The sequence below is a fragment of the Nycticebus coucang genome, chromosome 10 (assembly GCF_027406575.1).
Source record: "Nycticebus coucang isolate mNycCou1 chromosome 10, mNycCou1.pri, whole genome shotgun sequence".
Lineage (NCBI taxonomy): Eukaryota > Metazoa > Chordata > Mammalia > Primates > Lorisidae > Nycticebus > Nycticebus coucang.
Window position 1 is genome coordinate 124,950,060 of NC_069789.1, and position 15,352 is coordinate 124,965,411.

At 51.3% G+C, this 15,352-nt stretch overlaps 1 protein-coding gene across 1 annotated transcript; it reads right to left on the bottom strand.

The window, feature by feature from the left end:
* Nucleotides 1-1,025: 1,025 nt before the first annotated feature.
* KCNK6 (potassium two pore domain channel subfamily K member 6) lies at nt 1,026-12,695 on the bottom strand. The gene is made up of 3 exons (XM_053607494.1): nt 12,123-12,695; nt 3,368-3,763; nt 1,026-3,231 (listed from the first exon to the last, which is right to left on the bottom strand). Exons 1-3 carry the CDS (start codon nt 12,583-12,585, stop codon nt 3,008-3,010), a joined length of 1,083 nt encoding a protein of 360 aa, XP_053463469.1. The 5' UTR covers nt 12,586-12,695; the 3' UTR covers nt 1,026-3,007.
* Between the last annotated feature and the right edge of the window lie 2,657 nt (nt 12,696-15,352).

Below are 15,352 nucleotides of genomic sequence, written 5' to 3' on the forward strand. Positions count from 1 at the left end.
TAGGGGAGCTCACTTAGGAGCCAAGCCTTACGGAAGGCACCAGAGCAGAGAAAGCGGGGACTGGGGTCACAGGCCCTCTCATAACTATGGATGGTATCACTCCCGAGCTCTCCCTTACTCTGGTGACATACAATGTAACCATCATCCTGTTTCAGCCTGTGCCAGTCAGACGACTGACCACTCCTCATCCTTCCCCCATCTTAAAATCTATGGCCTATCCACATGGCTCCTGAGAATCCCTGCAGCTGCCTCTCTCCGCTCCCACGGTCCTGCGTAGTCCTGTCATCTCCTGCTTTGTTCCCGCCCCAGCCTCCCACTCTGGTCTACTTCCACAGGCAACTGGGGGATTGTCCTAAAGCCTGAACCTACCCTTGACCCTTCCTACTCAGAACTCTTCCACAGGCTGGGTGCAGTGGCTCATTCCTGTAATCCTAGCATTCTGGGAGGCCGAGGTGGGAGGATCGCTTGAGCTCAAGAGTTTGAGACTAGCCTGAGCAAGAGTGAGACCCCATCTACTAAAAACAAAAAAATGATCAGGGTGTGGTGATAGGCCCTTATAGTCCCAGCTACTCAAGAAGCTGAGGCAGGAAAATTATTTGACTCCAGGAGTTTGGGGTTGCTATGAGCTATGACACCACTGCACTCACTACACTCTACCCAAGGCAACAGAGTGAGACTCTGTCTGAAGAGGAAGAGGAAGAAGAAGAGGAAGGAGGAGAAGGAGGAGGAAGGAGGAAGAAGGAAGAAGGAGGAAGAAGAAGAAGAACCCTTGCACAGCTCTCTAATGCACTCAGGAAAGAGGCCGAAGAAGGAGGAAGAAAGAGGAAGGAGGAAGAAGGAAGAAGAAGGAAAAAGGAGGAAGAAGGAGGAAGGAGGAAGAAGAAGAAGAACCCTTGCACAGCTCTCTAATGCACTCAGGAAAGAGGCCGAAGAAGGAGGAAGAAAGAGAAAGGAGGAAGAAGGAAGAAGAAGGAAAAAGGAGGAAGAAGGAGGAAGGAGGAGGAAGAAGAAGAACCCTTCCACAGCTCTCTAATGCACTCAGGAAAGAGGCCGAAGAAGGAGGAAGAAAGAGGAAGGAGGAAGAAGGAAGAAGAAGGAAAAAGGAGGAAGAAGGAGGAAGGAGGAGGAAGAAGAAGAACCCTTGCACAGCTCTCTAATGCACTCAGGAAAGAGGCCGAGTTCTCAAGGTTATCATTTAAGGGCACTAAAGTGTGGCAACATCTACCCCTCCACCCTCCTGCCCCTTCTACTCCAGACTCCTATCACGGTAAACTGCTTTCCCACCAAAACGCTTTCCCCACAGTCCCTCTGCCTGGCATGCCCTCCCCATGCCTCTCCTGTCTGTCATCAAGGTGCGGCTCCACTGCCCCCATCCCGTGTGTAACCTCCACACCACGTGCTGGAGAGTGCAGCCTTGACAGGGAGGCTCATACTGAGGTCCCTTCATTCACTTCCTTGGTCTGTGGCTAAAACAAGGGACCTCCCTTCTTTGTGCCTCAGTTTCCTCACCTGTAGAAAGGGGATGATTAATATTATCTCCCTTATATATAAAGTACCCAGAACAAGCCCTGGCCAAAGGCATCATCACAGAATAACACTGCAGGGCCTGTGAAGGCATCGTTTGAAGAAGTACTATGATGACCACCGTGTTAGAGAAGGAAGGAGCCAGAGAGGTAGAGTCACTGCTCAAGGCAGGACATGGCTGAGTTGGGATTTGAGGCCAAGCAGACCGGGTCTACAGCCCGGTGCAAACATCTAATTAGTGCTAAGAGCAGCACTTCCCAGGCAAATCAGATCTGGACTGGTGACTTGTGTCAGTTTCCTACCTGCTGGGCTGCTGCGGATTCTACCACCCAAGCCTACCTCAGGGCTCCTCTAACAGGTTCTGCTCCCTGGAGACACTTGAGAAAAATGAGGCAGGTACAACCTGTTCCCATGACTACTCTTCATATTTCTGGTCTTAGTTCAGTTGCCCCTTCCTTCAGGAAGCCCTCCCTGACCTTCCAGACTGGATTGGGCACATGCCTTGTGCCTCCCCCACCTCAGCCCTGACCATGCTGCCTGTGCTTTCTCCATCACACCTCTGATCACTCTGCCTCCCCCTCTGGAGTCCTGGTCGTTAGGGGCTGACACTGTCTGGGGACAGGTCTGTCTACCTCACTGGACTGCTGGCCCTGTGAGGGACAGGGCTCAGGGCCATCTCCACTCTGCACTGTCTAGAAAAGGGTCAGCTAACTGGAGGGATTTGGGGATGAATGAATATATTCTTTCCACTTGACAGCTAAGGACATCAAGACTCGGGGAGGGGCAGTCACTTGTCCAGGATGTAGTGGCCTATCTAGTGTCTGAAATGAGGTCTGAGCCCAGAGCCTGGTAGAACTGGCAGGTGGCGAGTGGCTGAGTGAGAGACAGATGGAATGTGACAAAGAATGAGAAATGGGGAGGCCGGGCACAGTGGCTCACACCTATAATCCTAGCACTCAGGGAGGCCGACACAGGTGGACTGCTTGAGCTTACAAGTTCGAGACCAATCCGAGCAAAAGAGAGACCCTGTCTCTACTAAAATAGAAAAAACTGAGGTAAGAGGATCCTTGAGCCCAAGAGTTGGAGGTTGCTGTTAGCTCTGACACTACAGCACTCTTCCCAGGGGCAACAGCTTGAGACTGTCTCAAAATAAAAATAAAAAAGAGAGAGAAAAAGGGAAACAGTAAGAGGGAGAGATAGAGAAGGCAAGAAAGCCAGAGACGTACACAGTGTGATGGAGAATAAGAGAAAGGAAAGGAGGAGAACAAGGTAACGTTGAAGCCCAGTGGAGCCCAGGACACAGCAATAGGAAGTGCTGTCCTCTGGCATCACAGCTGGGGCTGTAAAACAAAGGACGGGCAGTTGGTGACCATGCCTCAGAACACCTGCCTGTGCACCCAGATGTTCCTGCAGGATCACCTCTCATCACATGGGCTCCTCAGTCCCAGGCCAGGGCCCTCCAGCCTCATGGCACCTGCCCCAGCTACCTGGGGATGGAGGCATAGTCAGTGTGGGAGCTGGCAGAGAGTTGCTGGCGTGACTCCGGCTGGGGACCCAGAATGTCCACGCAATCGTCCTCATTCTCAGTGAGGCTAGCAGGGCATGGAGCGGGCAGCAGGATGAGCTCAGTGAGGCCATGAAGGTCAGACACGTGGCGGAAAGTCTGCAGCAGCAGCACCATGGCAACCAGGCCCAGGAAGAGGTAGACTGCAGAGATGGGGGAGGATGATGAGTTGACTTGGGGCTCAGATCCTCAGGGCAGGACCCCTTTTGGGATCCCTGGGGTGGGGCCGGGACTGGGCCATGTTCACCTCAAGCCATTGCCCTCCAGTAACCGGCTCACCTGTGACCAGCACCTTGTAGAGGGCCCGGTGGGTCTGGTTGGGGGCCTCCCCGGGCACGTAGTCCCCCAGGCCGATGGTGGACAAAGAGATGAAGCAGAAGTAGAAGGCATCCAGGAAGCTCCAGGCCTCCTCAAGGTGGGCGAAGATTGCAGCCGGCACCAGGAAGCAAACGGTCACTATGACCCCCAGCAGGGCCACCATGTGCCAGCGGGCCGCCCGCCGGGGGTCCCAGCCCCAGCGCATGCTCAGCCAAGAAAGGGGCGCGTGGGTCAGCAGCAGTGATAAGCGCTGGGCCGAGGCTGTCAGCAGCAGCATGGTGGTCGGCACGCCCAGCAGTGCAAAGGCGATGGAGAAGGCCTTGCCTGCATCTGTCAGCGGTGTCGTGTAACCGTAGCCTGCAAAGCACAAGGGAGATCCTTCTGCCCATTCAACACCTCCACTGGGGTGTATATGGACACCCCAAACCAAGAATGACACTTCCCTCCCCCACATTCTTACTGTCCCCAGTGATGGCACCCCTGCCCTCCCACTGCTCAGGCTAAGAGCCTTGCTTTCATCCTCAACCCCCTGGTCACGCAAGCCACTTCCCATCTGTCAAGTGAAGCCTAGTGTCTTGACCTCATTGGTTCCAGAACCCACACACTTCCCACCCTGTTCCACAGCCCCAACCCTGGTCCTGTCCACTGCCGGAGAGAGGCCCGGGTTTTGCTGACAGTTAAACATCTTGCAGCCTCATCCCGGATGCCCTTCTCCCCTGACCCCAGCCCTAAGACCGTTCAGGCAGAACTGGGAGCCTGTGATGGATGAGTTCCCCTGTCACCTCCCCTATGGGTCTTTGTCCAAATGCCACCTTCTCAGTGAGGCCTTCCCTGATCACCCTGCAGACATTCCCTGAGTTACAAACATCCGACTTATGTACAATTTGCACTTATGAACAAAGACCATGACAGGTAATGGGTCAATATGCCTGTTCCAACTTACATGCAAATTCAGCTTAAGAACAAACCTACAGGCTTGGTGACTATAGCTCAAGCGGCTAAGGCACCAGCCACATACACCAGAGCTGGCAGGTTCAAATCAAGCCTGGGCCTGCCAAAGAACAATGACAACTACAACCAAAAAAAAAAAAGAAAAAAAATAGCTGGGCACTGTGGCCTCCCAGCTACTTGGGAGGCTAAGGCAAGAAAATCGCTTAAGCCCAGGAGTTTGAGGTTGCAGTGAGCTGTGTAGGCACGGCGCTCTACCCAGGGTGACAGCTTGAGGCTCTGTCTCAAAAAAAAAAAAAAAGAACAAACCTACAGAACCTATCTCATTTGTTCCTGGGGACTGTCTGTACACGCATTTCAAACTGTAATGCCCTCTTGCCCAACTCTTTTTTTTTCCCCATAGCATGTAACACCTAGAATACTATATGGTTTACTTATTTGGTTACTTCTCCACCCCTTTTTCCTGCGTGTCAGTTCCAGAAAAGCCGGGGATTCTATTCTGTCACTGTTGTGGGCATTGATCACGTGGGCACTTGATCAATACTTGCTTGTTTGTTTTGTTTTTTGAGACAGTGGCTCACTCTGTCCCCCTTGGTAGAGTGCTGTGGCATCACAGCTCACAGCAACCTCAAACTCTTGGGCTCAAGAAATTCTTTTGCCTCAGCCTCCCGAGTAGCTGGAACTATAGGCACCTGCCACAACGCCTGGCTAATTTCTCTATTTTTAGCAGTGATAGGGTCTAACTTAAGCAATTCACCTTCCTCAGCCTCCCAAAGTGCTAGGATTACAGATGTGAGCCATTGGACCCAGCCTGATTAATACTTGTCAAAATAATGAAGGGCACAGGCTTTCGCCTGATTGAGCCTCAGTTTACTCTACACTAAAATGGGTGTGACAAGCGCTGCTGGGTTCCCAGACGAGCATGGGAACACAGTAAATCAGCGGGGATGTGAGTTCTGCCAACAGAAATAAGATCAAGGGGAATTCAGGTATTGGTGGGACTGACTCACTTTGGCAAAGTACAATTTATTTATTTATTTATTTTTTGTAGAGACAGAGTCTCACTGTACCGCCCTCGGGTAGAGTGCCGTGGCATCACATGGCTCACAGCAACCTCTAACTGTTGGGCTTATGCGATTCTCTTGCCTCAGCCTCCCGAGCAGCTGGGACTACAGGTGCCCGCCACAACACCCGGCTATTTTTCTGTTGCAGTTTGGCTGGGGCTGGGTCCAAACCCGCCACCCTCGGCACATGGAACCGGTGCCCTACTCACTGAGCCAGAGGCGCTGCCCGAGAAAGTACAATTTAAAAACCTCTTTTTATGGGCGGCGCCTGTGGCTCAGTGAGTAGGGCGCCAGCCCCATATGCCGAGGGTGGCGGGTTCAAACCCAGCCCCGGCCAAACTGCAACCAAAAAATAGCCGGGCGTTGTGGCGGGCGCCTGTAGTCCCGGCTGCTCGGGAGGCTGAGGCAAGAGAATTGCGTAAGCCCAAGAGTTAGAGGTTGCTGTGAGCCATGTGATGCCACGGCACTCTACCCGAGCGTGGTACAGTGAGACTCTGTCTCTAAAAAAAAAAAAAATCTCTTTTTATTTCCCCAATAAATCAAACCAAAGGGTCAAAGATATGACTAAGGGAGTGGGAGGGGGCCTGGTTTATGGTGACAGTTAAATGTCTTGCCCCAAACACTGCAGATCCAGCCCTGTGATCCATAATAAAATATGGACACGTTGTACATGTATACCACGTACATGGCAAGAGCAGGCATTCACCTATGCCTGTTTTCCATAAAAAAGGATCCCCTATTTTTTATAAACTCAGTAGAATCTGAACCAGAGTCTCAAAGAGATATCTATACACCCATGTTCATAGCAACATTATTCACAATAAGCTAGTATGTGGAAGCAACCCAAGTTTCCATCTACAGATTAATGGATAACCAAACTGTGGTAAATGCATACAATAGGACATTATTCAGCCTTTTTTTTTTTTTTGAGACAGAGCCTCAAGCTGTCACCCTGGGTAGAGTGCTGTGACATCACAGCTCACAGCAACCTCCAACTCCTGGGCTCAAGCAATTCTCCTGCCTCTGCCTCCCAAGTAGCTGGGAATACAGGCGCCCACCACGATGCCCAGCTATTTTTTGGTTGCAGCCGTCATTGTTATTTGGCGGGCCCAAGCTAGATTCGACCCCCCCAGCTCAGGTGTATGTGGCTGGCATCTTAGTGGCTTGAGCCACAGGTGCCAAGCCCCCTTTATTTTTTTTTTCTTTTGAGACAAGAGTTTCACTTGGTCACCCTTGGTAGAGTGCTGTAGCATCTTAGCTCACAGCAACTCAAACTCTTGGGTTCAAGCGATTCTCTTGACTCAGCCTCCCAAGTAGCTGGCACTACAGGAGCCCGCCACAATGCTTGGCTATTTTTTTAGAGACGGGGTCTCACTCTGGCTCAGGCTGGTCTCGAATCTGTGAACTCACGCAATCCACCCACCTCAGCCTCCCAAGTGCTGGGATTACAGGCGTGAGCCACTTCACCCGGCCCTATTCAGCTTTTAAAAGGAAGGAAATTCCTTTCTCACTCTGTCCAGTAAGGTATACAAGAAACAAGCCATTTGTAGTAAGGTCCTTAAAAAGAGAGGGATGCTCATCTTCCTTCTTTCCACCCTCCTCCTGCTGGCTGGAAACAGATTGAAGGCTGGAATTGAGCAGCCATCTTGGACCATTAGGTGTCTTTGGGAATGGAAATTGCACAGAGGAGTTATGGAGAACGAGGTTTTTGCCAACAAAGAGCCTGAATCTCTAGCCATGCAGCATCATTTCAGCCTTAGACCAACTTGAATGTGAGCAAGAAATAAATATCCATCTTATTTAAGCAACTGTAATTTGAGGTGTATCGTTTATGATTCCAATGCTCATTAATACTAGGGCTTTTTTTTTTTTCTTTCTTGAGGCAGAGTCTCCCTCTGTTGTGTAGGCTAGAGTGCCCTGGCATCAGCCTAGCTCACAGCAACCTCAAACTCCTGGGTTTAAGTGATTCTCTTGCTTCAGCCTTCCGAGAGCTGGGACTACAGGAGCCCACCACAACACCCAGCTAATTTTTCTACTTTCAGTAGAGATGGGATCTCCCTCTTGTTCAGGCTGGTCTTGAACTTCTGAGCTCAAGGGATCCTCCCACCTCAGCCTCCCCAAGGGCTAGGATTATAGGCACAAGCCACCTCACCTGACCTAATAGGAGTGTTTTGATAGAGAAACGCCAGCAGCCTAGCTGAAACAAGTTTGCAAATGGCACAAAATCCTCATAAACAGAAAAATTACAGAGTTAGAACAAAATGGTGCCTGTGAGCCTCAGTTTACTACTTCAGATAGCTGAGTCCAAAACAAGCGTTTTGCCATTTATTCCCTGCATAACTTTGGCAAGTGACTGTTCCTCTCTGAGCCTCAGTTTTCTACTTTGAAAAAATGGGCTCATCCCATCCCCAGCCAAACTGCAACAACAACAAAAAAAAATAGCCGGGCGTTGTGGCGGGCGCCTGTAGTCCCAGCTACTCGGGAGGCTGAGGCAGGAGACTCGCCTAAGCCCAGGAGTTGGAAGTTGCTGTGAGCTGTGTGACGCCACGGCACTCTACCGAGGGCAATAAAGTGAAACTCTGTCTCTACAAAAAAAAAAAGAAAAAATGGGCTCATAAGGCCGAGTGCCATAACTCATGCCTATAATCCCAGCATTCTGGGAGGCTGAGGCGGGCAGACTTCTTGAGCATAGGAGTTCAAGACCAGCCTGAGCAACATGGAGACCCTGTTTCTACTAAAAATATAAAAACCTAGCTGAGCGTGGTGGCAGGCGCATGTAGTCCCAGCTACTTGGGGGGCTGAGGCAAGAGATTGCTCAAGCCCAAGGGTTTGAGGTTGCTGTATGATGACACCACAGCACTCTACCCAAAGCAACAGAGTGAAACCCTGTCTAAAAAATAAAAGGGGGTTGCTCATAAATAACACTTTCCTCGGGCAGCGCCTGTGGCTCAGTCGGTAAGGCGCCGGCCCCATATACCGAGGGTGACGGGTTCAAACCCAGCCCCGGCCAAACTGCAACCAAAAAATAGCTGGGCGTTGTGGCGGGCACCTGTGGTCCCAGCTACTCAGGAGGCTGAGGCAAGAGAATCGCTTAAGCCCAGGAGTTGGAGGTTGCTGTGAGCTGTGTGAGGCCACGGCACTCTACCGAGGGCCATAAAGTGAGACTCTGTCTCTACAAAAACAAAAATAAATAAATAACACTTTCCTCAAACGTGGTAGTACTCCTACCAGGTTGGAACAAGAAATAGCACCTCCGTACAGGTGAAATTTACTAAATGTAGAATATAAAAGTCTGAACACAATATCTAGGAAAATGAAGGCTATGTTAACCAGTTCAATGAAAATATTTCAAACTGTATATAAAACCAGCACATTGTACCTCATGATTGCATTATTGTACACAGCTATGATTTAATAAAAAAATAAAATAAAATAAAAAAAGAAATAGCACCTCGCAAGAGTATAGAAAGAGTTATAGTGACTGCACTACAACGCCCTGCCTCCCACCTTCCAGGCAGGACCATCCTCCCCCTCTTTTGTCAATTGCAGAAAGGCTGCCTGCATCAATTCCAAGGCCAAGACTTTGGCCTAGGACAAAATGAGGCAGACTGTGGGAAGAGGTCTCTCTGAATGACATGTAGTTGGTTTTCCATCTTACCAGATGCATTCAGAGCTGGGTCCTGGCTCCACCCACATATTTATTGAGACTCAATAAATATCAGTTGGCTGCATGAGGTGGCTCACACCTGGAATCCCAGCACTTTTGGATGCCAAGGCAGGAGGATCACTTGAGGCCAGGAGTTTGAAGCTAGCCCTGGCAATACAGCAAGACTGTCTCTGTTTAAATTTTTTAAACAAAAAATTTAAAAAATTGTCAGCCATGGTGGCTCACCACTCTTGATCCTCTAAGTCCCTGGCCTGTCTTTAGCAAGAATATTGTTCAGCCAAGTTTAGCTGGAATCCCTCTCTTCTGATGTCTCTCCTCTTAATAATTTTCCCTCTACTGACCCCCTCACTCTGCTCACTAGCTATAAATTTCCAGCTGCCTTTTTGCTAGTTTCAGAGTTAAATTCAGTTTCTCTGCCTTTAAAGAGTCACTCCTCTAGAGCGGTAACTTTCCACTTTTAACAAGTGTCTGAATAATTTTTTTTAATAACGCACACATTACCCTTCTTCTTTTTTTTTTTTTGTAGAGACCGAGTCTCACTGTACCGCCCTCAGGTAGAGTGCCGTGGGGTCCCACGGCTCACAGCAACCTCTTAACTCTTGGGCTTACGCGATTCTCTTGCCTCAGCCTCCGGAGCAGCTGGGACTACAGGCACCCGCCACAACGCCCGGCTATTTTTTGGTTGCAGTTTGGCCGGGGCTGGGCTTGAACCCGCCACCCTCGGCATATGGGGCTGGGGCCCTACTCACTGAGCCACAGGCGCCGCCCTCTTCTTCTTCTTCTTTTTTTTTTTTTTGTAGAGACAGAGTCTCACTGTACCGCCCTCGGGTAGAGTGCCATGACGTCACACGGCTCACAGCAACCTCTAAGTCTTGGGCTTACACGATTCTCTTGCCTCAGCCTCCCAAGCAGCTGGGACTACAGGCGCCCGCCACAACACCCGGCTATTTTTTTGTTGCAGTTTGGCCGGGGCTGAGTTTGAATCTGCCACCCTCAGCATATGCGGCCGGCGCCCTACTCACTGAGCCACAGGCACCGCCCCACATTACCCTTCTTTATGCCAAGGAGTATGGTGTGTTACCGAAGAGCACAGGTCTAGAGCCTGATGCCTTGGTTCAAATCGCCACTCTACACTTTTCTAGTTGTGTGACCCTGGGCAAACTGCCCCAAATTATCTGGGCCTTAGTTTGCAAGGCTGAAAATATTAGGCCAATAATGGCCTCTGCCTTATAAAGCTGTTGTCCTGATTGAGTACTATGAAGTGAGGAGTGTTATTATCCCCATTTTACAGATGAGGTAGGACACTGAGGCCTCGAGATGTGCAGGCCTAGGTAGGACACCACCTGCTCTGCCAGGAGAGACTTCTAAGAGGCCAGGATCTGGGTGGAGGTAGGAGGCACTCCTGTGACCCAGGGAAGCCCACAAGCAGGTCAGGTTGCCCTGGCAGCGTGGGGAAGAGTAAGCCCCAGGGGAGGTCGGCTAATTCTAGCCTATGACAAGTCATCCAGCTTTGCTGCCTGTGACCTTGGTTTGCTGGTCCACACAATGGAATACCAAAGGCAAAAGCTGCCTCCCATTAGGAGTCTGGGCTAGGCCTGCCCCAGTCGCCTGCCGGTTCCATATCCCAAATAAGGAGACAAAACAGAAGTTTGAGTAGAAAAACTAGCCAGGTGTTGTGGTGGCTGTAGTCCTAGCTACTCTGGGACTAGGCTGAAATAGGAGGATCGCTTGGCTCCAGGAATTTGAGGTTGCTGTGGGCTATGATGATGCCACGGCAATCTGTCCAGGACAACAGAGTGAGATTCTATCTCAAGAAAACAGAGGGCAGGGGGCATGGTGGCTCAAGCCTGTAGTCCCAGCACCGCGGGAGGCCGAGGCGGGTGGATTGTCTGAGCTCAGAGGTTCAAGACCAGTATGAGCAGCAGTGAGCCAGAGTAAGACCCCGTCTCTACTAACAACATCAAAAACAGCCAGCACCGCCAGAGGAAGAAGAAAATGAACAAAAAAGGAGTACTTCAAACAAAGAATGAACAAGCACACTGAAATTGAAAAAAGAAAAAGAAAATAGAGGGGGGGTGATTTTGGAGGCTGAAGAATGGCTGTGGAAGCAGCAGAGCCTGACAACAAAGGGGTTTTCCAGGTGTGGCTTTCCTAGACTTTCCAGGGTGACAGCCACAGTTGGGGCTGCTGAACTGAGAGTCCCAGATCCAGAGGGAACACTCGTGTCCCTTTTGGGAGGAAAATCCTGCACTGATGGCTCCCCAATACAGGGGAGATGTCCAGATGGTTGGGTTATATAGGTAGGGTCTTATGCCTGGAGTAGGGTTATATTGGGGGAGGGGGAGGGAAGGATGGAGGTGGTCCTTTATCTGGAGAAGGGTAAGGCCCCTTGCTGGAGAGTGTTCTAGGTCCAGCGGGGTGGGAGTCTGGGATGGGAGCTCCAGGTCCTTACTGAGGGATCTCTAGTAGTGATGGCTCCCTGAGAAATCTGTAGATTCAGGGTTCTCACTAGTCAACCAGGGGCAGGTTGGGGTGGGGTTTCCCAAGGGGTTTTCCTGGACAGACATATCTGGAGAATTGTTGGAAAAGACAGAGGTCTGGACTAGAGATAAGGACAGAAGTCCAGGTGTGGCTGACGTCCAGGTCCAGAAGAAGCAGGGGTCTGGAGTGCAGGGTCCTTGGGGGAAGCCTCAGAGGATAGTCCTAAGCCTGGAAGGAACTGGGTGACCTGGGTCCCCAGGGGCACCGAGGAATGGGGTTCCAGATGCTCGCTGCAAAGTACTCTGAGGCAGCCCTGCCCAGAGAGAACTGGGGGTGTTTCCTGTTTAGGAGGATGGGCTCAGACGAGGCCTCTCTGACGGGGATGCATTTGATGAACGTAGTCCCAGGTCCTCGCTGGGGGGCGGGAAGGTTGAAGGGAACCTAGACCCAGAGAGGACTGGGACACAGGTATTTCATGAGGGCTCCCAGGGAGCGGGGACGAAATGGGGGTCCCCAGTCCTCGTTGGCTTGGGGAGCGGAGGTGGGGCTCACGTACCCACGGTGGTGACCAGCGTGCTGGCGAAGAAAAGAGCCGAAGCAAAGTCCCAGGCGGGGTCCGAGGCGTTGGCAGACCCCGAACCGTTGGCGAGCACTGTGCGTCCCAGCCGTCCGGCCGCCAGCACCCGCTCCACGAAGGCGTCCAGGGCGGAGGGCTCCACACACGGGCTACGCCGTAGCAGCTGCTCCCTCAGCTTCTCCAGCTCGGCTCGGAGCTGGGCTTCGTGCGGCCCCTCCAGCTGCGCCACCAGCAGCGCGCCCAGCGCCAGGTACACGGCGTAGGCCACCAGGGCGCCCGCCAGGAGCGCGCCCCGCCGCATGGCGCCCTCCGGGACCCGGGAGGCCCCGCTGACGTGGCCCCCGCCTCCCGACCGCCCAGCACCTCGTTTCAGTTCCGGGAGTGCTCGAGGCGCGCCACAGATGTCCCAAAGAGGAAGAGGAACAAGGGGAGGAGCGGGCATAGAAGGATGCCCCGCCTCCGGGAAACTGAGGCACGCCCAGACGCCAGGTGTTAGGACGCAGAGGGTGGAGTCCGGTGCCCTGGGGCCCAGGAAACTAACAGGATGCAAAGGGTGGAGGTATTCTGTCCCTTCCATTCCTCCCTTCTCTTCCCCCCGGTTCCCTATGTCAGAGCAAATCCCAACTCTTTCCGCTCACAGGTGGAGGAGTCACTCGCCAAATCCTCGGGGCCATTGTGCCCTGCATCGAGGTGCGTGGCCGGGGAGACAAAGAGCAAACTGAAATCTAATTCTCCCTCCATTCGCCAAGTCGTGTGTCCTGGAGCAGGAATGGCGTGCACCACAGAGGCAAGTGTCTCCTGGGCCCTCGTGGACAGAGTGGAGATCCTTAGCTATTCACCACATCTTTGCTCAGCACCCACTTTGTGCCCTAAGCATGCTCGGTAAAACTGAAGACACAGTAGTGAACAAGACAATTCTCGGCCCATGCCCTCATGAGGCTCCCAGTCTAATAGGGAAGATGGGCACACCAATAGTGACAGCCTGTGTGATCAGGGCTGTAAGGAGGGAAGCACAGGCAGAGTGACCAAGGCCGGCCTGGGGAAGCCTAAAGACAAGCCAATGAGACAAGAGGAGGCGGCTGCCTGACCCAGCCTGGGGAGGTCAGGAGAGTTTCCTGAGGAAGGGGCTATCTGAGCTGAGATTCAAAGGATGAGTAGGAGTGAGCCAGGGTCTTTTTTCCTGGCAGAATCATGAATATATGCCTCTACTTAAGAGGAAATTTTTCCTTCCATGTCCCTCCTGTAGGTCTCCACATCTGTTTCCAACTGGAACTCTGCTTCCTCCTAGCAGCCTTCTTGGCAGCCTACAATCCGGACCATGTCTGACTGGCAGACAAGTGGGGCTTGGTCCCAACTTAGACACATCCCAGATGGTTCTATTTATAAAACTGGCAGATCTCGGAGCAGAGCCCAACTTGGGGTTGATAATCCACAGGAAAAGACACCTGATATTAAAAACAGTGACAGGGGCGGTGCCCGTGGCTCAAGGAGTAGGGCGCAGGTTCTGGCCTGGCCCCAGCCAAAAACTGCAACAACAACAAAAATAAAATAAAATAAATAATAAAAACAGTGACCGTAGGTATCACAGATTAGCAATGTGTCATGCCCTCTGGGCACACAAAATTGCATGAATCTTCAATCTTTCTCATATAATTCTTTCTTTCTGTCTCTTTCTTTTTTTTCCAAGACAGTCTCGGCGGTGCCTGTGGCTCAAGGAGTAGGGCGCCGGTCCCATATGCCGGAGGTGGCGGGTTCAAACCTAGCCCCGGCCAAAAAACAAAACAAAACAAAAAAAGACAGTCTCACTTTGAGTGACAGTCTCATAGGTCACAGTAACCTCAAACTCTTGGACTCAAGCAATCCCATTGCCTCAGCCTCCTAAGTAGCTGGGACTACAAGCACCACCACAACCCACACTACTTATTTATTTATTTATTTATTTATTTTGTAGAGACAGAGTCTCACTGTACCGCCCTCAGGTAGAGTGCCGTGGCGTCACACAGCTCACAGCAACCTCTAACTCTTGGGCTTACGTGATTCTCTTGCCTCAGCCTCCCGAGCAGCTGGGACTGCAGGCGCCCGCCACAATGCCCGGCTATTTTTTTGTTGCAGTTTGGCCTGGGCTGGGTTTGAACCTGCCACCCTCGGCATATGGGGCCGGCGCCCTGCTCACTGAGCCACAGGCGCCGCCCACCCGAGCTACTTATTTTATATTTAGCAGACATGAAATCACTTTTGCTCAGGCTGGTTCTGAACTCCTGAGCTCAGAGGATCCACTGCCTCAGCCTCCCATAGTGCTAGGATTATAGGCATGAGCCACAGCACCCAGCTCCTCTCATATAATTCTCATTAAGTAGATGAGAAAATTTAGGCTTAAAAATGGGGTAGATCTAGGCACTGAGGCTCATGCCTGTAATTCCAGTGCTTTGGTAGTCTAAGATATGAGAATTGCTTGAGCCCAGGAGTTCTAGGTTACAGTGAGGTATGGTCATGACACTGCACTCCAGCCCTCCAGCCTGGGCAACAGAGTGAGACTCTGTTTCTCAACAACAACAACAAAAATATATAGAGTAATGACAAAACTGGTAAGGGGAGAACATTAGGCCAGCAGGAAGCCAATATACTTGCTTTATTAATTAAAAAATAAATATTTACAGAAGAGATGAATTTATTTAGAGACAGAGTTTCACTATGTCACCCCTGGTAGAGTGCTGTGCCATCACAGCTCACAGCAACCTCAAACTCTTGGGCTTAAGTAATTCTCTTGCCTCAGCCTCCTGAGTAGCTGGGACTATAGGTGCCCACCACAATGCCCAGCTATTTTTTTGTTGTTGTTGCAGTTGTCATTGTTGTTTAGCTGGCCCTGGCCGGGCTCAAACCCCCCAGCCTCGGTGTATGTTGCTGGTGCTGAATTTAGAAGTAAGAGAGAAAGCTGAGGATGAGGACAAAATGATGCTGGCACTCAAGGTACAGATGCTAACCCAGAGGTGAAGAAGAGCAATGAAGGCACCTCACTCACAAAAGAGAGCTGCAACTGAGCCGGGACTCATCACTGAGAAACCAGGAGCAACCCTAGAAGTTCCCAGAAAAGACTATGTCTCAGAGGAAAGGGAAGCCACAATGATAGGGTCACTTCTAACATTCTTCCGGAGTGCTATCACTGCCCAGAAGTCACTTCCACCATTATCTTTGCCTGAGATAAGTGGAGG